At 33.3% G+C, this 27257-nt stretch overlaps 3 protein-coding genes and 1 pseudogene across 10 annotated transcripts; all 4 read right to left on the bottom strand.

Moving 5' to 3' along the window:
• Positions 1 to 1516: 1516 nt before the first annotated feature.
• Positions 1517 to 4278, bottom strand: LOC114371857 (annotated as a pseudogene).
• A 1683-nt stretch (positions 4279 to 5961) lies between these two features.
• On the bottom strand, positions 5962 to 13624 carry LOC114369336 (LEAF RUST 10 DISEASE-RESISTANCE LOCUS RECEPTOR-LIKE PROTEIN KINASE-like 2.7). Of its 3 annotated transcripts, XM_028326551.1 has the most exons (4): positions 12557 to 13614; positions 11143 to 11184; positions 7534 to 7575; positions 5962 to 7249 (listed from the first exon to the last, which is right to left on the bottom strand). In XM_028326551.1, exons 1-4 carry the CDS (start codon positions 13344 to 13346, stop codon positions 6150 to 6152), a joined length of 1974 nt encoding a protein of 657 aa, XP_028182352.1. In that variant the 5' UTR covers positions 13347 to 13614; the 3' UTR covers positions 5962 to 6149. The 3 variants fall into 3 exon arrangements, with proteins under 3 accessions (XP_028182352.1, XP_028182353.1, XP_028182354.1); XM_028326552.1 differs by lacking the exons at positions 5962 to 7249; positions 7534 to 7575 and adding an exon at positions 9113 to 10849 and having other exon boundaries at positions 12557 to 13624; XM_028326553.1 differs by lacking the exons at positions 5962 to 7249; positions 7534 to 7575; positions 11143 to 11184 and adding an exon at positions 9113 to 10849 and having other exon boundaries at positions 12557 to 13624.
• A 994-nt stretch (positions 13625 to 14618) lies between these two features.
• Positions 14619 to 16297, bottom strand: LOC114371856. The gene is made up of 2 exons (XM_028329171.1): positions 15580 to 16297; positions 14619 to 15315 (listed from the first exon to the last, which is right to left on the bottom strand). Exons 1-2 carry the CDS (start codon positions 16295 to 16297, stop codon positions 15302 to 15304), a joined length of 732 nt encoding a protein of 243 aa, XP_028184972.1. The 3' UTR covers positions 14619 to 15301.
• A 730-nt stretch (positions 16298 to 17027) lies between these two features.
• LOC114369338 (probable protein phosphatase 2C 15) lies at positions 17028 to 21903 on the bottom strand. 6 transcript variants are annotated; one of them, XM_028326555.1, is made up of 10 exons: positions 21480 to 21903; positions 20762 to 20815; positions 19898 to 20268; positions 19484 to 19655; positions 19173 to 19326; positions 19027 to 19090; positions 18764 to 18871; positions 18524 to 18649; positions 18190 to 18425; positions 17028 to 17728 (listed from the first exon to the last, which is right to left on the bottom strand). In XM_028326555.1, exons 3-10 carry the CDS (start codon positions 20105 to 20107, stop codon positions 17503 to 17505), a joined length of 1296 nt encoding a protein of 431 aa, XP_028182356.1. In that variant the 5' UTR covers positions 20108 to 20268; positions 20762 to 20815; positions 21480 to 21903; the 3' UTR covers positions 17028 to 17502. The 6 variants fall into 6 exon arrangements, with proteins under 6 accessions (XP_028182356.1, XP_028182358.1, XP_028182359.1 ...); XM_028326557.1 differs by having other exon boundaries at positions 20762 to 20812; XM_028326558.1 differs by lacking the exon at positions 21480 to 21903 and adding an exon at positions 21054 to 21451.
• Positions 21904 to 27257: the final 5354 nt, after the last annotated feature.

The following is a 27257-nucleotide window of genomic DNA, read 5'->3' as shown; positions in this document are numbered from 1 at the left end:
TTGGGGTTGAAATTCTCATCCAAGAGAATGTTATGACTTGTGAGGCTTTATCAAAGTGTAAAATTCTAGTATTGCAACCTTTATGCAGGTATTCTAGTCCTCGAGCAACACCAATTGCAATATGGTACAATGTTTGAAAGTCCAATTGACGATCTGTCGTTAGGGCATTTTCTTCAAAGATAAACTTCTCAAGTGATTCATTAGACAAAACCAAAGCTCCTCCTTTAGAACCATGGTAACAGAACCCCAGAAAAGTTACAATGTTGATATGAGAAGTTTTGCTGATACTTGCAACTTCATTGATGAATTCCTCACCATTTTCTTTCAATTCATTTAGGATCTTCACTCCATTAAAATCCATCAAGTTGTAGCAGCCAAGCGGGATAGGCATTAGGGAATGAATGACAAACGGGGGAATTCTCCGGCCTCTCCCTGTTCAATACACATAAATCATCAACGAAGTTGATATTGTAGCATCCCTGGTTGGCATTTTAATGGAGTGTGCGGAGTGACATTTGTTCATCATCTATGCATATACAGCTATACAAATTATTGGCGAACAATACACTTAATTATCAAACAGTAACCATTTCAACTAATTGAAAGTCTGCGAACATTATAAATTATAATATAGGAGACAAGACAACAATACGCACGAACATGTGTAATGTGTTGGTTTATAAGTGATGAAAATTTATGCTGCGAGAAAATAATTAGTACTCTGAAGCATAAGTAGTGTGAGATGTGCAGGTGCTGTGATCTGAGGATCTTGGGGGAGATCTTGGAGGTGAAGAGAGAGATAAGGTTTTGATGGTATTTGCAAGGACTCTAAGCTTCCTTCCATCATATCTACCACTTTACTCATTACTGGCCTATTTGACGGGTCTGTCTGAAAGCACCATAAGCTCACTACGATCCACTTTCGTACCATTTCTTTATCAGTTTCATTTTTTATGCTTCGCAATCTAGGCTCCTGATTCAGTTCAAGACGCTTGTAAATCCAGTGTGGAAAATATATTTCACTTGCAACGTACAACATTGTTATTCATCCTTCCCCCAACCATTTCCAAAACCATCATTCCATAAGTTGTACACATCAGATTTATGTGAGACTCCTCCAAACTTTCTAGAGAATACCTCAGGATCAATATAATGTATCCAGCAGTTCCCCTTGTTTCCATTAAGGACACAATTCACTTAACCGTGACTAAAGAGAGAAAACCCGTTCAAAATGGGTGTATCTTATTTTCAATTTCCATCAACCAATTGCGATATTCAATGGCTTCAAATTTCTTGGCACATTTTCTATGTAAGTATCCCCTCCCCTCAAATAAGTTTTATAGTTAGACAGTGATGAACAAAGACTTGGTAGGTAGGATAGAAAAACTACAGAGAGATTAACTTATAACTAGTATTTCTAAAGAATTAAAATTAAAAAAATATATTAAGGGAGTATATTATTAGAAATTTAATAAAAACTTTTACTATTCACTCCTTAACCTTTCCTACTCCTGAATACTATTTAGCAAGATCCTATGATAAAAAACATGAAAACAAAAATTTTCCTGTTTTTAGTTGTTTAAGTTTTGTCTAGCTTAAAGTTTTTTCGTGCTTCCTTCGTTGGTTTTTCACTAGTGTAGTTTCTTGTCAATAAAATTTCACTTTGTATTACTCAAAGCTTCACTAGTACATTCCTACAATAGACATTTTGTGACACTTTCTTATGACTTTCCCAGTATATATTATTTTCATTAGAAAAATATATAGAACGACAAATGAAAGGGGAGTGGTTTATGAAGCAAGGCGACTACACACCTATCAGAAACATGTTATTAAGTCAATAAATAGGTAGACCATGAAGTGTTCTGAAGTGCCAACCTTACACGTTACAATGCACTTACACCTCGATTTATGAGGTTAAACTAAAAGCATAATATACCAGTAATAAATGCAATATACAGCAAAATAGACTACACACTAGTATTCTCATGAATTAATTTTCTTACTTGAAAAATGGGCTGGAGAGGTTGGAGGAGAAGATAAACGAGGTTTCGGTGGAATTTGCAATAACTCAACTTTACTTTCTAGCATTTCCACCACTCTACTTATGGCTGGTCGAGTTGAAGGGTAAGTTTGTATACACCATAAGCCCACTATTGTCATCTTTCTCACCAGTTTGTCATCACTTTCATTTCTTATATTTTGTAAACCAAGTTCCTGATTTGATTCAAGATGACTGTAAATTAAATGAGGAAAATATATTTCACTCGAGCGGTTTACTTCAGCCTTAGAATTATGTCTCATTCCAACCATTTCTAGGACCATCATCCCATAACTGTAGACATCTGACTTATGTGATACTGCACCTAAATTCCGGGAAAAAACTTCTGGAGCAATATAACATGCGGTTCCTCTTGCACCCAATATTGATACGGCACTTTCTTTTCTTGGACATAGTTTTGCAAGTCCAAAATCAGAAATTTTTGTGCTGAAATTCTCATTTAGTAAAATGTTGTGAGGCTTTATGTCAAAATGCAAAATTCTAGTGTTGCAACCTCTGTGTAAGTACTCAAATCCAAGAGCAATGCCAATTACAATATCATACAATATTTTGCAATCCAATTGGCGAGCATCCTCTGGTGGATTTTTCTCTTCATATATAAACTTGTCAAGAGATCCGTTAGGCACAAACTCGTATATTAGAGCCCATTTTGAACTGTCCAGACAGAATTCTAATAGTCTAACAACGTTAACATGTGAAGTCTTGCTAATAATTGCAACTTATTTATGAATTCTTCTCCGTTGCCCTTTGATTTATTTAAAAATCTTCACCGCAACAACACGACCATCATGTATACACTGCCGAATCCCCCTTGGCCTAATTTGTTTCTAAAAGAGTTGGTCATTTTCTTAACCTCTGAATAATTGTACCTAGTTGTAGGAAGGGGTCCATGTTCCTGCAATAATCCGATGGGTTGGATTCTCCCTCCAAAAGATCCTTGTCCTGAAGCAGCAAGCCAAGACCCCCACGACCGAAGCTGGAGAATTTATTTAATAATAAAGGAAAGTGTTTAGCGAAAATGAGAATGTAATGACCTGTATACATGAACAAAAGTCACAAAACATGTTTATAGGCCGTGCTCGATTGATTAACTGGACTAATTTTTGCCTTTTATATACAAAACCAACGTAACATACGAATCTGTGTACGTAGTTCCTAGACTCGTGCGTGAATGGTAGGCTCCTATATTATAAAAAGAGACATTTGAGAAAACTTGATTATTGAAAATTGAAAATCACAATAAAGTGGAGATTAGAACTTAGAAGCGCAAGCAAATGATTTTTTTTATCGTTTTAATCTTTATAAAATATGTTTATTTTATTTTTTATTCTTAAAGAATTTTAGATAATACTTTTTTTAGTATTCAAAGTATTATGTAAAACTTTTTCATGAAAAAAATAAAATAAAAGCATTTTACAAAAATTAAAACTATTTTTTTAAGAGGCAAAAATGAAAAATATATTTAAACCCAAATTATTTACAGAATGAATTTGGCTAAATGACAAAACTAATTTTTAAAAAATATCAAACTGGTATAAAAATATATTTACCTGCTTATATGGATTGTTTTTGTGATGTAAGCACTAAACAGGAGGAGACGCCATCTCAATCGACGGCTCCTATTTATTTATTTTTTTGTCTTTGTATCACTCTGATTAACATCATCAGCTACTACTGCGTTGTGTCACCCATAGGCCACAGCATATGCTTTTGCATGTTGGAAGCACCACTTCATAGAATCATAGTGTGAAACTTGTTGGGAGGAATAATTTTATGTCGTATTTAGTTTCAAACAATATAATTAATTATTTGTCATATGATAGATTTTACTGTGTGAAAATAAAATATTTTTTATTTTAATATGTTAGATCGACTTATTAAAATTAATCAATGACGGGTTTTTTTTTTTGCTTTTTTTTCAATTCTACTTTTTTCCATTTTATTCTCTTCTTCTCTGTTTCATTTTCTATCCTTTCTTATTTCCCTCCACTTCTCCGCCGTCCTTTCACCTTCTTCCCCTCTGTTGTCACAGTAGGTGTTCTCTCTTCCCTCCTAGATAATATAAGTAATAAGAAAAAAAAATAGGTATTTTTTTTTAGAGGAAAATGTTATGGGTGTTAATGGTGTCTAAATATGATTGTTTTATTCAAAACCATAGTTTAATTAAATAACATGTGAAGCCGTACCTTGGTCACAATAAAACCTTTGGCCTCCATGGGCATAGAGACAAATTGACATGTTCAACAACTACTATAATTTATTCCACCCTTATTTATTAGACCAAGTCTTCCATACTCATTATTCAAGTCAACATGCGTATTGACATGTTCAACAACTACTATAATTTATTCCACCCTTATTTATTAGACCAAGTCTTCCATACTCATTATTCAAGTCAACATGCGTATTAAACAGCTCGTTACGGCCTCATCATCGCGAATGTTTAAAATAATTAAGAGACTCACCTCTTATACTGTAACGTTTATCAGCTCATAAACGTACTACTGGGTGATTAAGGAAGTATTTAAACAATTTTAAGTGAATTATGTGATGATCAAATTTTAAGCAATTTTAATTAAATTACAGCTGACAGAAGAAGCAAAAATATAGTCCTTTTACTCTATAGAGGAGTTATTCAAGTCTTGAGAACTGTTGACTGTTAGTATCGGTAAGAAGAAGATCAGCAAGAACACAGGATAGCAATCTTTTCTATCCTGCAACTGTGAGTATCGTCTGAGACACTTGTGATCAATATTAACCTAAGAAAATTACCTCACGGTAAGCTCATCAAATGACTTAAAAGTGAAATCCAAAATTCAAGGTAATTAATCAATAATTTGAATACTACATCAATGATAGTGGGACCAATTTCATGCTCAATTACGTGAGTTGAAAGAAGCATAAGATTTGATTCATTGTAGTGTGATCTTATACCGATCCAAGACGGCACTACTCCATCTGAACTTTCTTTCAGAATTTAAAGTGCAGAGTACGTAAACGGATTGACAAACTACACTGGTTGTGAGCCACAGTATTATTCTAATTAAATTCTTGGAAATGGGACACGGTTCTGGAAAGGTCAGGTCGTGGCTTATGAAAAGGTTAGGTCCTCGTTTTTAGCTATTAGCGTCTGACACATCACTTCATTTAATGGTGATTAAATTTCTTGATCAAAAGGAAGGCGTTCAAAATGGGTGTAATCTTCATCAACCAATTGCGATATTCAGTGACCTTAAATTTCTTGACACATTTTCTATGTAATCTACTTTTGGTAGGGAGGAAAGAAACGGCCAAAAGGAAAGAAAATATATATATTTAAATTGAAAAAAAAGTTTAAATTTTTATCTCATGAAATTAATCATTTATTTTATTTTTCTTTTACTTTTTATTCTATCAAACAAAGAAATCACATGATTTATGGTTTTTTTTTTCTTTCCTTTCACTTTCATTTCTTTCAAAGGGTTATAAATATCTTATCTCTTCCCTCAAATACGTTTCGTTTTATAATATTCAATGACATGTCTAATTAGATACTAATTAACAAAGACTAGCTAAGTAGGATACCAAAAATACAGAGAGATTAACTAATGTTTCTAAAGAATTTTTTTTTTAAATGTATCAGCGAATATTATTTTAATCTTTAATAAAAACCTTTAATGTTCACTTCTTAACGGTCCTCAGCACTAGTTAGCTAGATCCTATGACAAAAAGAATGCAAACGAAAAATCCTCCTGTTTTTAGCGGTTTAAGTTTTTTCTAGCTTACAGTTTTTTCATGTTTCTTTCGTTGGTTTTTCACTAGTCTAGTTTCTTGTCAATGGAATTTCACTTTGTATTATTCAAAGCTTCACTAGTACATTCCTAAATAGACATTATGTAGGGGGTTTTGAAGCAAAGCGATTAAATACCTATCAGAAGCATATATTAAAGTTAAGAAATAGGTATAAAGTCTGAAGTTTTCTGAAATGCCAACCTTACACATTACAATACAGTTACACATCAATTTATGAGGTCAAACTAAAAGTCAAATATACTAGTAATAAATGCAATATACTGCAACCTAGACTACATACCAGTACTCTCCTAAATTACAATGTCTCACATGACAAATGAACTGGAGAGGTTGAATAGGAAGATAAACAAGGTTTAGGTGGAATTTGTAATAACTCAACTTCACTGTCTAGCATTTCCACCACTTTACTAATGGCCGGTCGGGTTGAAGGGTTGGTTTGTATACACCATAAGCCCACTATTATCATCTTTCTCACCATTTTGTCATCACTTTCATTTCTTATATTTTGCAGACCAAGTTCTTGATCTGATTCAATACAATTGTAAATCCATTGAGGAAAATATATTTCACTTGAGCGGCTTACTTCAGCCTTAATATTAGTTTTCATTCCAACCATTTCCAGGACCATCATTCCATAACTGTAGACATCTGACTTATGTGATACTGCACCAAAATTCCTGGAAAAAATTTCTGGGGCAATATAGCCAGCGGTTCCTCTAACACCAAATATTGATACCGCACTTTCTTTTCTTGGACATAGTTTTGCAAGTCCAAAATCTGATATTTTTGGGCAGAAATCTTCATCTAGTAATATATTGTGAGGTTTTATGTCAAAATGCAAGATTCTAGTGTTGCAACCTCTGTGTAAGTACTCTAATCCACGAGCAATGCCAATTGCAATATCATACAATTGTTTGCAATCCAATTGGTGAGCAACCTGTAGTGGATTTTTCTCTTCATATATAAACCTGTCAAGAGATCCATTAGGCATAAACTCGTATATTAGAGCCCGTTTAGAACTATCTAAACAGAATCCCAATAGTCTAACAATGTTGACATGTGAAGTCCTGCTAATACTTGCAACTTCATTGATGAATTCTTCTCCGTTGCCTCCTGATTTATTTAAAATCTTCACCGCAACAGCACGACCATCATGTAATTGCCCTTTGTATACACTACCGAATCCCCCTTGGCCTAATTGCTTTCTAAAAGAATTAGTCAGTTTCTTAACCTCTGAATAACTGTACCTAGCTGTAGGAAGGGGCCCATGTTCCTTCAAAAACCCTTCAATAATCCGATGGGTTGGGTTCTCCCTCCTAAAAAGGTTTTTCCTAAAACAGCAAGCCAAGACCATCAGCAGAACAGCAACTCCAGCAGCCCCTACCACGACCGAAGCTGGAGAATTTATTTAATATAAGAGGAAAATGCTTAGCGTAAGTAAGAAACTAATGACCTTTATATATGAATAAAAGTCAAAAAACATGTTTATAGGCTCTGTTGATTAACTGGACTAATTTTGACTTTTTATTTTACTAAAAAAAACATTGTAGCATACAAATCTGCATAGTAATTAGACTCGTGTGTGAATGGTAGGCTCGTATATGATCAAAAGAAAAGAATTATTTATAAAATCATTAATTTGTGAAAAGGAATATCAAGTTATGTAAACAGTACATTACCTATGCCCAGTTTGGCCTTCAAGCTCAACCCTTTCTTTACAACTGCAGCAATTAGAAGAAACAATTTAACAAATAACACAAATCGTGAAGGAAACATTTAAGAACCTAAAATGGGAAAAGCAGATAAAAGCAATAATTATTAGACTATTAGTGCATGGCATTTATGGGTGCGTGCTTGTGTTTTCAGGGTTTTTGTTGTAGTATACCACTGGCACAAGAAAATTTCTCTGTGCTGTCAAGTTTACACTGCCCTCCATGGCGATAGTTGCAATCTGCACATTCATCAGTTAAGTCTACTCGAATGGTGATATCTGCAGTTACAAAGGTAAATGGGTTTATAGCGTCAGGCACGTCTTTAATTGGAAGCTGGACCTCTGTACATGCCGCCAAAGAACTCCGAGACACATCATCAGCCGTGATGATGTGCTTGTAGTAGAGATCGTAGTCGGGGCATTTTGTATAATTAAGCATGCCCGTGGGAGGGCTGACATGGAGGCTGCGCTTGCACCTGAACAGACTTGTGTGGTATTGGATACGTAAAGCAGCAAAGTGAAAGAAGGGAGGAATAGTATAATTGTATCTGAAAGCTTCACAACTTTCGTTCTGCAGAAGGTCATAGAGATGTTTGTCTCTAATTTGAAAAGTTATGATAGAACTGTTCCGAAGCTGAGCTACGAGTACAACCCGAAACCATTCTCCATTATTCTGTAATTGGATCATTTTGAACTTGAGTGGATCTTCACAATTCCGTATGGGTAAAAAGCCACAGTCGGGGCGTTCTGTTGTAGTAAAGGGGAAACTGATATTGCCAAGATCTCCACAAGAAAGCAGAGGTGGACACGCCGCCGCCAATAGAAGTGGCATAAGGTGACAAAACAAAAGCAATGATACAAATTCATAAACTCCACTCATCCTTCCTCAATCACCCAGTACGTCTATGAGCTAGAAGCGTTATAATGTAAGAGGTAAAGAAGAGAGTCTTATAATTATTTTAAACATTCTTGGCGAAGCTGTGCCCGTATGAGCTACTTAAAACACCAGTTGACTTGAAGTCATGTGGAAGATTTCGTCTACTAAATAATTATGGAAAAAAATTATAGTGGTGGGGCAACCATTGTGGCTGTGGGACATTGCGAACCCAGCAATGCAAAATATAAGGTTGGTAGATATAAACAACTGAATCAAGGTTCTTCTTCAGCCCTTGCTTCTCAAATGCAATATCCATTACACATTCACCCGTGATTACATTTTTAAATTAAAGTTTGAACCAACAAGCCCATTAAATTACCCCTTCTAGCAAATCCGCAATGGTTTATCCCCTGCATATCACTCTAAATTAACTAGTATTTTAACATGTAAATTACTCACAAACATTTTTATATAATTAAAATTTATAATAGTATATAAATGATACCAAAATAGGCACGAACAGACGTGGCGCAAAGAAAAGTCATAAAAAACAAGAGCGGAAACAGAGGCCATAGTAGAAATGTTAGGAAGAGTCGAGTAAAAGGAAAAAACCGAATGGTTTTCTTAATTTCTAGTGTAAATATTAGTCCTACGGTTAGTTTGATTTATGAAATCTAATGTTTTTGTTAATCTGACAAGTAAGGATTAAAATGTGATGATTAATTTATCATTTTTGGAATTTATTATCTCCTTTCTTCTTCTATTGGACCACCACCGTCCTATTTCTTCCCTTCTTCTCTTGGACCACCACCGCCGAACACTGTAAAAAGATATTTCCGGCGATCCTTCCCTCTCTTTCTCTCTTTATTTTTCTTTTTCCTTCTTATTCCGTACTTTCGCGGTGGCAGAAAAACCATTGAGAAGATGGTAGCCTCATACCCCATATCTGGGGTGGCCACTGTGCAGAGCGGCGCATGGGAAAGGGAAAGGCGATGAAATCCAAACCCAAACCACGATCTATGTCGGCGACGAGATGGAGCGGTTCGTGGTGTGCGTCCACATCATAAATGGGTAGGAAGGGGATTTTAAAGCAAGCAGATAAAGCGAAGACAAAACCTAAAAATTAAGTCTACATAGCTATCAAAAGTGAATATTAAGACAAGAAATAGATGTAGAGTATGAAATCTTTCAAAGTGATTAACGCTGCACTTACTCATCAATTTATAAAGCCAAACTAAAAGAAGAAGAAAAATAGTAATAAGTGCAATGTACTACAACAAAGGCTACATCTTAGTATATATTCTTCTAAACTATAGTGTCTCACATGATAAATGAACCGGAGAGGTTGAAGGAGAAGACAGAAAAGGTTTAGGAGGAATTTGCAATAACTCCATTTTACTTTCTAACATTTCCATCACTTTACTAATGTCTGGTCGAGCTGAAGGGTGGGTTTGTATGCACCACAAGCCAACTATTGTCATCTTTCTCACCATTTGGTCATCACCTTCATTTTTTATATTTTGTAAACCAAGCTCTTGATTTGATTCAATACGATTATAAATCCAATGAGGAAAATATATTTCACTCGAGTTGTCTACTTCAGCCTTAATGTTTTTTCTTCTTCCAACCATTTCTAAGACCATCATTCCAAAACTATAAACATCTGACTTATGTGACACTGCACCAAAATTCCTGGAAAAAACTTCTGGGGCAATATAGCCAGCGGTACCTCTAGCACCAAGCATTGATACCACGCTTTCTTTTCTTGGACAAATTTTTGCAAGTCCAAAATCGGATATTTTTGGACAAAAATCCTCATCTAACAATATATTGTGAGGTTTTATGTCAAAATGCAAGATTCTAGTGTTGCAACCTCTGTGTAAGTACTCTAATCCACGAGCAATGCCAATTGTAATATCATACAATACTTTGCAATCCAAGTGGCGAGCAACCTTTAGGGGATTCTTCTCTTCATATATAAAATTGTCAAGAGATCCATTAGGCATAAACTCGTAAACTAGAGCCCGTTTAGAACTGTCCAAACAGAATCCCAAAAGCCTAACAATGTTAACATGTGAAGTCCTGCTAATGCTTGCAACTTCATTGACGAATTCTTCTCCATTGCCGTCTGATTTATTTAAAATCTTCACCGCAACAACACGACCATCTTGTAACTGCCCTTTGTATACACTACCGAATCCCCCTTGGCCTAATTTGTTTCTAAAAGAATTGGTCATTCTCTTAACCTCTGAATAACTGTACCGAGCTGTAGGAAGGGGTCCGTGTTCCTTCAAAAACCCTTCAATAATCCGATGTGTTGGATTCTTCCTCCAAAAGATATTTCTCCTAAAGCAGCAAGCCAAGACCATCAGCAGCACTACAATGCCAGCAGCCACCACGGCTGAAGCTGGAGAATTTTATGTAAAAGGAGAATGTTTAGCGTAAGTACTAAGTAGGAAAGTAATGGCTGTATAAATCAATAAAAGTCACAAAACATGTTTATAGGTTGTGTTTGGTTGATTAATTGGACTAATTTGGCTTTTTATTTTACTACAAAACCAACGTAACATTCAAATATGCCTAGTACTTAGACTCGGGTGTGAAGGGTAGGCTCGTTTATGATCAAAAGAAAAGAATTATTTATAAAATTAATCATTAATTTGTGAAAAGGAATATCAAGTTATGTAAACAGTACATTACCTATACGCAGTCTGGCCTTCAAACTCGACCCTTTTGTCCCAACTGCAGCAATTAGAAGAAAAAAAATTAGTAAACAACACAGCGTGAAGATAAAGTTATGCAGAGAAAAATACGGCATGCTAATAAATAACAATATTAAGCAGCAGTTAGGAATGTGAATGGGTTTCTAGCGTCAGCCACATCTTTAATTGGAAGCTGAACATTTGCGCATTCTGTCAAGAACTGTGATGGCGTGCTTGTAGTAGATAGAGATCGTAGTCATATGGCACTTTGTATACTTGCTCATATTTATTTTTGTGGTAGGGTTGACATGGAGGCTGCGGTTGCACCTCAACAGAATTGCGTTGTATTCGAAACTAAAAGCAGCAAAATGAGAGTATAATTGTTTCTCAAAGCTTCACAACTTTCGTTTTGTAGAAGGTCATAGAGATTTTTGTCTCTAAATTGAAAAGTTTTCAGAGTAGAAGTAGGACTATTCAAAAGCTAAAGCTCATGATCAATCAGAAAAGAATATCATATTAGATTTATCAATTTTCATGTTGCTCATAAAACTTATTTTTCATATAATATTCATTTTATTTATGTTTTTTTTTTGTATGAACAGGGGTTGCTTCCCATAATTTCATCAATAAAAAAAATCAAAATCTTGTCTAAAAATAATAAATAATAAATTTTTAAAAAAGACTAACATGTTATTAATTAAATAAGAAGACCAATTTTAAACTTTTAAAAATTAAGAACCAATTAAAAAAAAAGTTAACAGTATATTTTAAGTCTATAAACAACTTTTTTTTTACATAAAGCCTATAAACAACTAAATCAAGATTCTCTCGGTTAGCCTTTGCTACTCAAATGCAATTTCCATTATACATTAATAATTCGTGATTATTTTTAATCTGGTACATACCAACAATTATCCCCTCTAGTCATGACGAGTGATGTTATAAAAATCAAAGCAAATAATTTATATTTTAACATATTCTTAAGTAGTGTTTTTTACGGCTTTAATTTTTAGTTTTTCTTTTATTTTTAATATATTTATCAAATTTTTTATTTATCATTTTTAAATAAATTATGATTATATTATTTTTTAATCATTTTATATTTTTTGATTATTTTTATAAATATTTTAACAATTAATTTTATCAAACACTTATAATTTAATAAAGTTTATTTTTCAACTTTCAACTTTTTACTTCCACCTATTTTTTTCGAATATAGCCTCTCTTTTTTCATAATGCTGCATGGCAATTAAATTAAAGCATCCTTTATATATACTAGTAATTTCCAATCAAAGTATCTAACCATGCAGCCATTGCAATTATGTAGTTTGAGTAAACGTTACATGTCTCCATACATTTTAATAACCTGGTCATTATATTTATTAGAAGTTTTAGTCATTAGAAAAACTAACCTGGATCATCATCAGGATCACATATGGCAGAATGAACACTGTCAGTGCAGAAGCACCTGAAAGTGTACATGACGAAATCGAAGCCGCACCTCCCTCCAGTGTTGTGGCACACGCTGCAGTTACCGGCCTTCCACGTCAGCAAAAACCCTTTTGTCAACGCTTCTTCATTCCCTCCTATTATTCCATCTTCCACTATCGTATCCACAACCTCGCCCTTGCAATTCTTTGACACAAAACTTATATTTTTATCCTCTTTATACAATGCCAGAACTGAACTCGTTTCGTTAAAGCACCCAACTTTGTGCTCTTCCAGCCAAGGCAATGACCCACAGCCGTAGAACAATCTAATGTCTGTTTGATTCGGAGCAATATCGAACTCGCGGGTACTAGGAAGAGTGAGATTGTGAGTAAGAGGAAGAGGAAGACAACCTTTGGAATTGGTGGTGTTTTGTCGTGAAGCTGAAAACGCGGCATTGGCCACTCGAAGTGTCTGATTTTCGTAGAATATATGGTGAATGATGTATATGGTATTAGACAGATTAAGGATTGGAAAACCCTTTGGACCACAAGAGATGCCAAAACCGGGATTCCCACAAAAAGGTTCTTGTTTTCCTTCGATGTAAAACGGATAACTTATACTTTGATTGTTGTTGGCGCAGGTTGTGGGTGTACATGCAAGAAAGTTTGGGTCCACATCACAGGAGGTGTTTTTGGCAAGGAGATAGAAGATGATGATGTAGGAGAGAATCAGGGGAGAAGAGAGGGATCTGAGGTTAAAGAAGATGTTCATTTTGGAGTGTATCTACTGTCTAGTGGTGGACAGAGAACATTGAAGAGGGAGAAGAGAATTATTCCAAAAAATTGTCAACAGCTAGGCTATGGCCGGCATTGACCTTACAATTGGAGTAAATGGTTGACACCTCTGTGTGTTTGCTAGAGGGAGGAACTTTCATGCTTTGGTAGGCAAGAAAGGCTGAGGAAATTTCTAAAAACACGTGGGGTCACACAATTAATTTCCACTTGTGGATCAAAATGAATGCTTTGAAGGATTCAGCAAATTTTTTTTTCTTAATTTTGCTTGAGTCATTGTGGGCCCGGTCTAAACAAGGCTTAGCCTCTTGACCAACGAGACCAAGTAAACTTGGGAAATTCAATCCTACTCTCTCACAAGTTTATTATATTTGGATGAGATAATTTAAAATTTTAAAAAAAATTAAATTTTAAGAATTTTAAATTTTTTAATTGAAATTCTTTTATTTTTAAAATTTTGTGTTTGGATAAAAAAATTAAAATTGTGAGGATGAAAGAAAATGAGTCACGAGTTCGAGAATAAAATTTTAAAAATTTTAGGTGGAAGGAAGGTTATAAAGGAAATACGGAAATGTTTTAGAAGGTTCTTCTTTTAAAAAGAGAATTTTAATTTCTCAACTTTTTAGAAGAAAATTAAAATTCCACATTTTTAGTTGTTTAAAATTTTGTTTTAAAATTTCAAAAATTTAAATTCTTCATTAAAAATATTCAAACAATGAATTTTAGATTAAAAAAATTTAAATTCTCTGATAAATTACTTTCCTTAGTTAAAATTCTCTATCTAAACGCATTCTTATTTCATTTGAAATTATTTTACTGTCTTTAATGAATTAGCACGACCTTTTCCAACTCACCTACAACGATGACCTACCACGGCATCTTCCTTCTTCCTTTGTCTTGAAGTTGTGCATCCTCATTCCCTTTCTCCTTTGTCATTGAAGGTAAGCTTCTTCCTTTGTGATATGGGTTTGGGCTCTAGTAGGATTGGGATTGGTTTTTGGTGGGGTTGAGGTTGGATTATGGTGGGAGTGATTTTTGGTGTGGATGGGGTCGTATTTTGAAATGCTTATTCCTTAACCAAAAAATGATTTTGGAATACATTTTTTATAGGCAAAAAAAACCTTCCAAAATAAGTTTTCCATAAGGAAAAAAAAGTTTTCAAAATGGTTTTTTCAAAAGCAAAAAAAACTTTAATCTGAAATATCTTTTCTAGAAGTGAAAAGGGATTTCAAAAATCAGTATTGGGCTTACGAAAAATTCATTTTAAAAGCAACAACTTCAATTCAAAGTAGCATTTCTTAAAGTGTATTTAGCGTCTTAAAAAAAAACATTCCAAAAAATTAATAGAGCATTAATATATTTTAGCCTATAGACAACCTTTTCTTTTTTCAGAAAGCCTATGAACAACTAAATCAAGGTTCTCTCGCAGAGCCTTTGCTAATCAAATGCAATATCCATAATACATTAATAATTCGTGATTACTTTTAATCTGGTACATACCATCAATTATCCCCTCTAGCCAACCCAAATTGGTTTATTTTCTGGATGTCACTTTAGAATAATACTAATATTTAATTTAATGGGTTTGTAAGTAGAGAGGTAAAAGGAGAGAGGGAAAGAGAATGAAAAACATGACGAGTGATGTTATTAAAATCAAAGCCAATAATTTATTTAAATCTTTTTTTTTATTTTGTCAAACATTTACTAACGCAGCCTCTTGTATTTATTTCTTAATGATTTAAGAATTACAGAAGAAAGGGTGTCATAACCATTGGTGAAGTAACGGAGTGTTAGGCTCACACTGGTCTAGAAAATTAGGACAGTCAAACTAATTCTAATCGCCATGATGCCAGTAACGTAAAGCATGTGGTCAAGCATATGGCAAAAACGTTTATGGAAAGATGTTAGTAGCTTAAATGAATCTCCTTTGATGGATTAGTTCTTGAATCCTGATGGAAGGATACAGAGTAAAAAAAAATAGCATTCAGCAATCAACTTGACTCTTGCCACTGAAGTGGTAAATAGAAAATAATTAAATGCTCAAAAAAACACCAGAATTTAAAAAATAATAAAATGGGGACACTGGCGCAGCCACGTCTAAGACGAGACTTCATATGTGACAATCTCAATGGTCTGGTCTAGAAAACTCACTGTACCGAAAGGAAACATTCGAATGGATTAAGGAATAAATGAGAAATTTATGTAAAGCGTACCTTTTTCACAGTAGAACTTTTGATTGCTGTCAAGTAGACATTGGCCACCTCTGAGATTATAGCACTCGTAACAATCATTAGATAATACTACTTCAAGAGTCATCTCAGCAGATAGAAACGATAGAATGTTTGAGGTATCAGTCAAGTCTTTTGATGATATCTGAATAACTGAGCAGGATGAGAAAAGGCTATGCGCCTCCTTATTATTAGGAGAGGGAAGGCTGTCATAATAGATATCATAATCATAATCATGGCACTGGTATTTAAAATAATGTGCTGGGGGTTTCATATTGAGGCTGTGTTTGCATTTGAATAGTGTTACATTATATTCTATGTGAATAGAATACAAAGAAGAAGGGGATGGAAGACTATAATTATTCTTCAACGCTCCACAAGTATTTTGTTGTAAACGCTTGTGAAAATCTTCATCCAAAATTGAAATCTCACCCTGCTGAGTGATGCCATTAACCACTATGCTGCTGCTATTTCCATTTTTCTCTAGCTGGATCGTTTTTGTGTGTTGATGAGGATTATCACAATCACGTATGGCTAGCAAGCCACAGTCAGGTAGTTCTGCCTTGGTGAAAGGGTAATGGAGAGTCCCAAGATTCCCACAAGTAAAGGAGTGTGGACAATTTTGGTGCCCATTTCCATAACCAGCGGAGAGAATGAGTACAAGGAAACAAAATAGGAAGCAGAACAAATCAACTAGAGCCATACCAAATTCCCAACTTTTTGAGGAACAAGTAATGAACTCTCTATATTAATTTATAGTATATGACATGTATCAACTCATCTAAAAGAACGTCTTTGATTCGCAATTTGACTTGGAAAATGAGCATGGAAGACCCGAAGAAATATAGGCCCTCCATATTTTCCGTTCAATTTCTCCCATTCACTATACAACGTATTAGCACAAAGAGAGGATGGAAATTGACTCTTCCAAAATTCATACGTTTCCCAATTTAGGTTTAATGCTCGAACTTGGAACTCCATTCCTTTGCTCATGGTAACAGAATAGAAACTTTGAGAAACTTGATTACTGAGAAATTTATGCTTTTATGCATTAGGCTATGTTTAATTCTCCTTTTGGAATATTTTAAACTCATTTTTGTGACATGTTTGATTATTCTCAAAAATACATTTGCATATTACAATTTTGTTTAAAAATTCAATTATGTAAAAATAAGACTTGAATTGTTTTTCTAAATTTAGTTTACAAACTTAAATTTAATCTTGGATTAAATGTGTAAACTTTAATTCAAACATACTTAGTGTGTGTTTGGTTTAAGGCGCTCTCACTTTCCGTTCAACGGAACTTTGCTCTAACATTGAAAAATCGCATAAGCAATCATTACATTATCCTTCCAGTTATTTGTAAAGGACAAAACACACCCCTCCTAAAAAAGGACAAAGAGGAGAGTGACACCAAAATAACACGGGAAAAAGGAAACATACAGTATTTAACAAGCAATTTCTAAATTTAGATGAATTGATTTCTCAATCCATAGTAGAGATTTGAAGCTTCCAATCCCCAGGGGTAGAAAAGGTCCATGGAAATTTATATACAGAATTTGGGGAGGCATACTTAATCAAGAGAATACCCACTTTTGTGGTAAGTTAAGCAACATAAACTACTATACAAAAGAATCTACCCGGCAACAATCTTAACCATCCAAATCAGAGATGAAGAATCTTCAGCCGCCCAAAAACCCATTTCAGGCACTCTCTCCCAGTTTTAATTTGCTACTCAAATTCAATGGCCCCATTTTAGATGAATTCGTGGATATCACAATTCACATATACAGCTGTTGCTGCTTGATAGTGAGATTCAATCAATTAATTTTTGCCTATAAAAATTGTGAATACAAAAATGGCCAAAGATAGCATAAAGAATACTATAACAGGAAATCAATTTTGAGCCTATGACACCTTAACTCCACTTGGACGTTTTCCTTCCATAGCATCCTTCTTATCACGGCAATCAAAACATAGAAAAGGACCTTCCCAGGGTTTGGAGCTGGTGGAGAAAATGGAACCTGCGTGGACAGAGATGCCCTCACTTGGAGCAAGATCAACTTGACATACAGCACAGACAAAAATGCCAGATGTTGATTGCCCTGAGTTCAAGTTGTCATCATTTCCTAATCTGCAGGTATGCCATATTAAGTAATAAATATTCATGAACCATAACTGTTTTAAAAGTATTTAAAGGAATACAACAGAAAATTGTCTGAGTAAGTCCAACTCGATAAGAAAACCAGGAAATACTTCCAGACTAGTACAGACTCATAGCTACAGAACACATACTGAAATTAGCTCACGTAGTATCCTAAGTAGGTATCAGTTAAGAGAGAACCAATTAAGAATATAATAAGAGGCAATAGGATAAAATATAAGTGTTTTTACAGCCAAATGGCCATGCAAAACATGAAGATTCCTTCCTCGAAAAGGAAGGAGGGTGTTCACTTATGAGTTATGACTCCACATATTATCAGGTAAGTAAATCGCAGCACATCATAAACTAATTAGACTGTAATGTACTGTTCATGAAATTTTCCCACTCTCGTCAATTGAAAATTTTTCCTATAGAAGGGAATGACAGATTACCTTTCAGCAAGCATTGCGGATCCTTCTTCAAACAGTTCCTCCACTATATTTATAGCTGAAAGCTTTTTTGACAGCTTACTGGCAGAATCACGGGACCTCTTCCTGAAGGAAAGAAGATCTCTCAGCTTGTTCCGTTTTGGGGGGGGAGGTGTTGGTGGCAATTCATTATCAGGTGGGATAATGTCAACTACTATGCAAGTTGTATCATCCTTTAACCCTCTCGTTCTTAGTGCTTCCTGTATAACAGTTAAAATATATATACATGTGAGGAGAAATGCCAGCTTTGCAACATGATGCTAATGTAGTAATGTCACATCACAAGCCAGAAGACTACCTTGACAACCTGCATAGCAGCAAGTTCAGCAGGCAAACCACGGCAAGATTTTGCAGCCATTTCTGATGATAGAGCATCCCATATGCCATCAGAGGCAATTACAAGCCTCCCACCAGCTTTTGACAGCTATAATCCATGACAAATTGTAAGATTTTTATCCTGAACAAAGGCCTAGCAGGATGCATAATCATTATAATCACTGACCTAAAGAAGAAGAAATTATCTGGAAACAAATTATACCTTTACTTGTTTGACATATGGTATTGGAACTATGAACTCCCCAACATCCATGTCACCTATTGACCTAGAAAGGCATAGACCTCCTGGCCAGCAACGAAGGGGACCAATCTGCAATGGTTTAGAACTAAACTTTAAAACAAGGATAAGCTAAATGGAATGTTCCCATGTTAGATGCTGTAAGGGGGTAGGGGACAAATGGAAGATCTTTCCTTTTCTTCCATTTTAGGATGAAAAAAGTATAACTACAACATAAATATGCTCACCTCAGCCCCACCAACAATGCTAAGTCTCCCAACTTCACCTCCACTAGCAGTTACACGTTCCCTCCTGTGCATACAGTGTAACTCATAACAAGAGCATACAAAAAAAAAAAGGTTAACAAACTTAGGCCTTAGAAATAACAACATACTCTTCAATATTCTCTTCAAGTCTGTGATCAACAGTTAAGGAGGTAACAGCACCACCCTGGGTATCTAGTATACAACGGGAATCTCCAACTGATGCAACAGTCACAGTCCACCTATCCACTATTACGAATGTGGCTGTGGTTCCAGAAGTTTCTCCTGGACAAAACCAGATGAGGACTCATACAATCAGTAATAAGAAGAGAGAAAAAATAAATTCCTGAATCCTGATCCTCCAGTTCTGTATTTCCACCCTCCCAATATGAATAACTTCTCTATCCCCAAAAGACACAAGAATAAAAGCTAAAGTTCACACCTCTGCTCTGAAATTCCTTGTCAGTCTTAACAAAGCCAGCAACCAGTGCCCTTGGTAAAGCTTGTAACCACTCATCTCGTCCAAGCCCTCGAGGAAGAGCACCCAACACATGATTTAACAAATGCTCCCTAGTAAAAATGGCAGCAGCATTTCCATTATGCCCATCAAAAACCTGTTAACCAGAAGAAATGAGTGGCCATCTTATAGGATACTGTGCTTCCATCCAAAAGGACATTCATTTTAGTCTGAAAAGGCTGTTGCCACATGCCAAGAGTAAAAAGTAAAGCAAAATTTCCATGAAAACAAGCAGATCAAACAATCAGCAATCTCCAAACTATAACTTACTATATATATGATATATCATGCATTTCTAGAGGTGAAAATATAATCTGAAACAGAAAAGTTGAAAAATACCGCATATACAGAAAAGGAAGATGAAGAGTTCCCAGGCACTCGTTGACAATCAGTCTTAATTAGAAAGTAATCCTCCCCTTTCTTGGACTGAGCTGCATGTCCAACCCTCACAGTAGGCTTCTCCATCTTCTCACTCTTCATCTCTCTCTTGAGCAATGCAGCAAGAGGCACAAGATCATGATGACGCCGCCTCCCTTCACCAGAGGCCATATCTAGCCCCACCAAAGAACCTTCACCTTACTCTCTCACCCTACTACTCAAATCCAAAAAGTTCTTTTCTCACAAGTATATAAGACCTCAAACATAAAACACTCCTCCCACACAGTAAACTCTTCTTGGCAATATAAAGAGACACTTTATCCCAACTAGATCTGCATTCATCACAAAGATCAGCAATTAACTATTCATCTCCAATAACAACCAAATAAAACATGTAAATCCAACAAAGTGCAGAAGCAACTTTTTAGTTTTCACAAATCACAATGCATTATGCAATTTGTTTGACCCAGTTTTGGCAACTATCAAGGTTTTAAATTGCAATCGCAGTCGTGGTTTCGTCGCATTCCTTCGTATTGCAGAAAATTGCGGCGGAAATTTCAGACAAATGCAACCATAATTGCAGTCACATTGCGGAAAATTGAGACGGAAATTACAGACGAATGTGACCACAATTGAAGCTGAAACCACGCTGGCAGAAAGTTTTTTAAAACCTTGGCCTCAATTGAGCTTGAAGAACAATGAGCTTCAAGTACATTTTTTTTTTCAAAAATAAAAAAGGCGAAACTTGTAGCGGATTCAAAGTAGGCAAAACATAGATGATAGAAGGCAAATTCCTAGCATAAAAAAACAAAGTAGCTGAATTACCAGCGAGAATGTCTGGGTGTACACCACGCGCAAAACCAGATGCAGATATGGCTGCTAGACCAAGCAAATTTGCACAAAAGAAGAAAGAAAGATTTCAATACGTATACCAAACGCGTATTGGTGACTAGGCATGAACTGTTAAACCCAATAATCTAAACCCATAAATAATCTTCCATTAAACAAATAGAAGCACCCAATTCCCAGAGAGAGAGAGAGAGTTACTAGTACGCAATTTAAAAAAAAAAAAAACTAGAAAACAAACAAAAAGGCATTAAAAAAATTCAGGACCAACCCAACACCAAGTCAGCCCCAAACAATTCTCCTCAACCAAGAAACGAAACCAAGATTTCAACTTTTATACGTAGATTCCACCCCAGAACCAAAGGGAATAACAAAAAAAAGCAGATGCAGCTGGCGTGGTAGCATGGGACCAAGCTATTTTTCATGGAACGAAGAAAGTGGCTTTTTACTGAGAATTATAAAGCCTATCTAGCAAACACCCACACATTCTGTTTCAGTTAAAAGTCGGTATCTTTAAACTTTTCTTTCTCTGTTTCCTTCCCCTAGAGGGAAAAACAAAACAAAACAAATAACTGCTACCCCTTATTTCTTTCTATTTTACAAGAAAAAAGGAGTAAAATACAGTGAGGGAGGGAGGAGTGACAACTGGAAAAACATGCTATAGCAGACAGCAAGTGTGAAAGTGAGATGGACATACATGATACAACCTAAGCAGGAGACCAATTTCCGCAAACGAAGTGACAATGGGTTTCATAATCTAATCTCCTTGGATTTGGACAAGGAAAAATTGAATTGAGGAAACAAACAAACACTTTGTGGTGGGGACCACGGCAAATTGTGTGCAAGAAACAAACAGATTTGGAGTTGGAGGTGAAATAATCAGTATTATTTTGTTGCTTCCGACAAAAGAAAATTGGTATTTGAAGTTCTTTAAGCAATGTGTTTATAAGTGTTATGATGTGTGAATAAATAAAGAAATGTTATGTTAGTATGGGAATTGGTGAATTGAAAGGGAGAGGTGTTGGAGGGGTTTGCATTTGTTTCTGGGATGGCATGATGCCTTCTTGTTTGTTTGGTTCAGAGAGAAAGTGCGCTGCAGCTTTGCAGTTACACACCTCACTCTACCAACCTTTCTTTCTTTTCTCTACTTTATCCTCTTTCCAACCTAAATTACATACATTATTTATATTTTTTAATTTAATTATTATGTATTGTTATTATAATTCTTTACATAGTTATTTAATAAAAAATTATTATTCATATATTTTTTAAAATAATTTATCATCGAAACAATTTTTTTTAAATCAAATATGATTATTAGTTTGAGAAATCCATTAGAATCGGTCTGTTTGTAAGGTTACAATAAATATTCATCCATCAATGTAATTCAGATGCTAACAAAACTTTGAATTCGTAAAAAAAAAAAATTAAGTTTGACTTAATGCATTTTTTGAAAAAGATGAGAATTTTTAAGTATAATTAAAGCTTTTGACTTATGATTAATCCGATAACACCTATCTAAAGAGTCAACACTTTACAAGTATATCTCAAGATTTTATCAAGAAACTAAATATTCTAATTACAGTAATTATAAAAAAATATTACTCATCCACTCATTCAGGTTATATTTGATAAATCATTTTAGTTAATTTTTAATTTTTTTATTAGGCAAAAAATTATTTGACAACTCAATAATCAAGTTTTTTAAAAAAAGAATTATCGTCCGTTGACATTTGGGTGTTTATAAATTATTTTCATATTAATTAAGGAAAATTATAAGTGTCCACTTCCATTTTTAGGGTGGATTGTAATGGAGAGAGAAGAGATAAAGGAAAGTAAAATACATAAATAAACAAAAAAAATGGGTCCATCTTGTTTTTTTTTTAATCGAAAAAAATGATTTTGAAAAAACATAAAATTTCCTTATTAAAAATTAAAAAAATTATTTTTTTAGAAAAAAATAACACATTAAAAATATTTATTTAAAAAATATTAGTAAAGTTTAACAAACGGATCAATAATATATATAATATGTGATGCAATAGAAAAGACAAAGAGAAATAAATAAAAAATAGTCATAACAGAATGAAATATATGAATATCATTGTCAATTAATTATTAATGTATTTAATAACTTTATTTATTACCAAATAATTGTTGGATTAGCTGTCATGTGTTTTTTCTGCACAATAATTTATCTCCTCACTGGGTTACCTTTGCCTTTGGGTTTTGTTTTTTTAGTCATCCGCATCCTGTCTTCGTCTTCATCGACAATTAATTTTTTTTGTCAGCACAATACGTCCAACCACTAACTTACTATTACTCTATATAAGGGATAGTTTTCAAAAAATAAGCTTCTATAATTAAAGTATACGTGTTTAATGGAGATTTTTTTAATCACGTTATAAATTTATATTTCACCTGTACATGTATTGTACGAGAGACTAGCAATTGTTATTTTTATGTAAAAATCTTCAACGTGACGTGATTAAAAAAAATATGTTGTTAACGGAGATGGTAAAGTAGTTAACTTTTTATTACATTGTCTTGTTTTCTTTATTAAAATACATAATTTTCAAAATCATTAAAATAAATTTAATGTATTTGTCATTTGACGTTATTAAGGTGTTATTTTTTATTATCAAGGTATACTTATAAGTTATGAACTGTGAAACATATTAATTGTTTTTCAATTTCAAGTTAATTAGTTGATCCGGTAAAATTAAAAGATAAATATTATGTGCTTGTATTCATTTGTGTATCATGCCTACAAGTTTTCATTAAATAACAATCATCATTGCTATATAACTGTTATTAGTAATACATTCTTTATTTTTATTAAGAACCAAATTATTATATAAAAAAAATCAAATTTAGTAATTAACATAAATTAATAAATATTTCACATGACAACTTAACAAACATATTAGCAAAAAACTATTTTCAAATAAATATATTTTACAGTATTAATTATTGAATAAAATGATGTTTTAAATAATATTGTTTTATTGTTCTAAAAAATAATATTTATGTAAATTAAATTGAAATCTAAAAAATTTAAATTTAAATTAATCAAATATATCTTTTAATTTTATTTATATGTGTGTATATATATAATTTATAATGTTTTGATATTCATTTTGTATTTGATTGAAATTAAAAAAATACATTTGTAATGCAAAATTAGTAGTGTCTTGTCATAATAATGATAAAAATATGAATAAATTGTTAGTTCAAATAATAGTGAATTCAATTCTATTAAATAAAATCATAAATTTAAATTTTATAGATAAATCATAAATTTAAATTTTATAGATAAAAAAATTATAATTATGAGAGAAGAATTTCATAAAAGTGATCAATTAGTTTTTTTTATATAAATTAATCATCAATAAAATTAAAATTAATGAATACTTATAACAATAAAATAAAATAAAAAACGAAAAGAACAATGGTATGATGCTGATTTTGTTTTTCTTTATTAAATGAGGCTGCTACAACGAGTCCAGCTAGCAGCGAAAACTATACGTGCGGTTAGACATAGCAATGAGGCGGGTCGGATACGGGTATTGTCTTCCCAATCCCTTATCTCGACTCCTTACCGGTACCCGATATCCGACGGGTTTGAGTTTATAGATGGGTTTGAGTTTATTGTCCCATCCCCGTACCCGTCGGGTACCCGTCAGGTATCGGGTATCCCTAATCCCGTTCCACACACCATTTAGAAAAATATTTTTTTAAAAAAAAATATTAAAAATTTGATTTTAGAAAAAAAATAAATTGATTGTTAAACATTTATTTTTAACTACTTATATATCAATAAATTTATTATAACGCGTGTGTCTACATAAATAGTTAAGAAAATAATATTAAATTATGTAAAAAAATTAAAATAAAATTAACTAGTAATAAAAATTATATGCCTTTTGATTAAATTATGCAAAAATTCTAAAGATTTTAAGTGGCGGGCGGGTTCGGGGTCGGGACGGATCTAGTAATCCCATACCCGTATCTGTACCCGACTTTTGATTATCGGGAAAAACCTGAACCCGTACCCATACCCGATCAACTCGAGTATTACCCGTCAAAGTCGGGACAGATTCGGACGGATACCCACAAATACGAGTTTTCTTTGCCAGATCTACGTGCGGTGATAAATCCATAAATATCTGAGTCTCAGCATAAAGTGGAGGAATCATATCATGCAAAAATAAAGGTGTACCACTCGGCCTCGCTTAAATTTGGTCGAAAGGGTTCAGTGCAATGGTGACATCTTGTGATACTTAATGACATTATCAAAGGGCGAATTGCAATTTTAATATTCGTATTATAATTATAAATATTTTTTATTTAATTATTCAGATTTAATTTTCACAAAATTTAATTATTCAAATGAAATTGTTATTAAATAATTAGGAAAAAAATTAATTGATACATATGTGACCTATTATAATTTAATGTAAATTAGAAAAGAAAAATATATAAAATATAACAAAAGTTATTTTGTTTTTTTATTATTTAAGTACGTTATATATTTTTCTTTATAAATTTATACAAATTAATAATATATTGCATATTTCCTATATTTCTATTAATTATTAAATGGAATTTTAAATAAGAGATTTAATTTAAATAAAAAATTAATTGAGAACAATTGAAGTTAAAAAAGAGTAAAATTCCATATAAATTAAAATATGGGAATTAAAAATGTAACTAAGTCTATGAACAAAATTATTAATTGTTGGAAGGGTGAGAAGAAGGACTACTAACCCTAATAAGATATCCGGGAGCGTTTGATTGTGTGAAAAAAAGAATGAGAGAAAAAATTTAAAATTTAGTATGAGTTTTACAGTTTTATACTTTAAGACTTGTATCTCAATTCCATTTCTTTTCATTATAATTGGCACGTGACAATGTTATATGTGTTTTAAGAATATTTTTTATCATTAGAATTCTTTTTACTTCGGTTTTAGTCTCCATAAAATTCAAAGTTAAATTTTATCCATTAACTAATTTATCATCTTATTTTTTATTTTTTAAATTTCTAACATCTTCGTCAATTTTCACCTACAACTCACTAACAACATTACAAAATATAATTCAAACCACTATTAGGAATTAACATCGAAAGTGGAAGTAGAATCACACATGACTTACCCTAACAACAAACAAGTGCTCAGATCTTATTAATCGAACATCAAAACCATTAATATATTCATCTTTACACCCTTTTGTAACTAATTAATAGAGTTCCAATACTTGAAGCTAGTTAAATAACATCAACAGACTTTACTTTTTTCTTAAAGGGTCAACAAACTTTACTAATATCGATTTTTTAATGTTATGGAAAAATAATTCTTCAATGTTAATGTGTTTCAAAACTTACATTTTTTAACTATTGCACAATATTAATTACTGTATAAAGATTTTTTAGAGACACACTACTATCTACTTAAAAAATTATTTTATTTATAGTAAATTCTTTGAACAATCAACCATGACAGGACCGATAAATATGCTCCTCAATATAAGTATGTGGGGTTTGGAAGAGAAGATTTTCTCGGATCCATGTTTATCTGCCTCATGTGGACAATGAGATCATGTAGCAGTTGCTGCTGCATGAAGACTTGAACCGTAGTAAGAGATTGCTAGCATTATATGAATCGTTGCATTTTCTTTTTAGGGGTGCAAATCCTTGCATATATATTACGATTTTTAGAACAATGTCATGCGGTTCAGGCCAAAAAATAAAGACTAAGAAGCACGTGACTGTATGAGTGTATCATTGCTAGCTCCCTCCAATTAATCAATTATATCACTTATATCCTGTACAGGCTATTCGATTAATCTAATGTTCGGTTACATAGGTATCCGATGCTCAGTAGTCAAATTGAGTTTAATCAATTTTCCCGAGTAACAATACCCTTGGCATCGATGGACGTGATCTTAATTACCACTCCTTCAGTAGTAGATCTAAAATAAGACGAAACAAGATCCATACAATGGTTTGATAAGAATGATTTTTCATTAGTTTTTATCTCATTGGAAAATAAGAAAATAGCTAGTAGTATTTAAAAATAAATTATATTAAAATATTTCCCAATTCAAGGTAGTTTCAATAATTAAATTAGTGGAAAAAATAGAATATTAATTGCATGCAATTCCTGGAATTGTTTTAGTTGTTCACTATATGTAAAGAAAAGTTTATGGTTACAAGGGTGACTTATTAACCTAAGTTGTACTATAGTAGGCCATTAGTACTTTTCACATTTTTTGTTGCATAGGCAGAGTAGCCACACCTTTTTAAATGAAATTTATATGATCATGCTTGTCACTGCAGTCTAGTATCAGGATAAGCATTCACTAGCATAAAACACTTAAAAAAGAAGCATCCACATTACAATTGTTTCTATTAATTGAATAGTTAAATTTGATATCCATAATCATTAATACAATATCACTTGGTTCAACTGTT

Source organism: Glycine soja, chromosome 10 (assembly GCF_004193775.1).
Source record: "Glycine soja cultivar W05 chromosome 10, ASM419377v2, whole genome shotgun sequence".
NCBI classification, from domain to species: Eukaryota; Viridiplantae; Streptophyta; class Magnoliopsida; order Fabales; family Fabaceae; genus Glycine; species Glycine soja.
This window is presented reverse-complemented; position numbering and strand designations above follow the sequence as displayed.

Coding starts and splice junctions, on each gene's coding strand:
- LOC114371856 (XM_028329171.1), bottom strand. CDS start 16,297: ATGGCTCTAGTTGATTTGTTCTGCTTCCTATTTTGTTTCCTTGTACTC.
- LOC114369336 (XM_028326551.1), bottom strand. CDS start 13,346: ATGAACATCTTCTTTAACCTCAGATCCCTCTCTTCTCCCCTGATTCTC. Junction 11,185..12,556: donor TGATCCTGATGATGATCCAG/GTTAGTTTTTCT, acceptor TAATTGCTGCAG/TTGGGACAAAAGGGTCGAGT. Junction 7,250..7,533: donor GAAGGCCAAACTGGGCATAG/GTAATGTACTGT, acceptor TAAATTCTCCAG/CTTCGGTCGTGGTAGGGGCT.
- LOC114369338 (XM_028326555.1), bottom strand. CDS start 20,107: ATGGCCTCTGGTGAAGGGAGGCGGCGTCATCATGATCTTGTGCCTCTT. Junction 19,656..19,897: donor CTTCCTTTTCTGTATATGCG/GTATTTTTCAAC, acceptor TCTGGTTAACAG/GTTTTTGATGGGCATAATGG. Junction 17,729..18,189: donor TCCGCAATGCTTGCTGAAAG/GTAATCTGTCAT, acceptor GCATACCTGCAG/ATTAGGAAATGATGACAACT.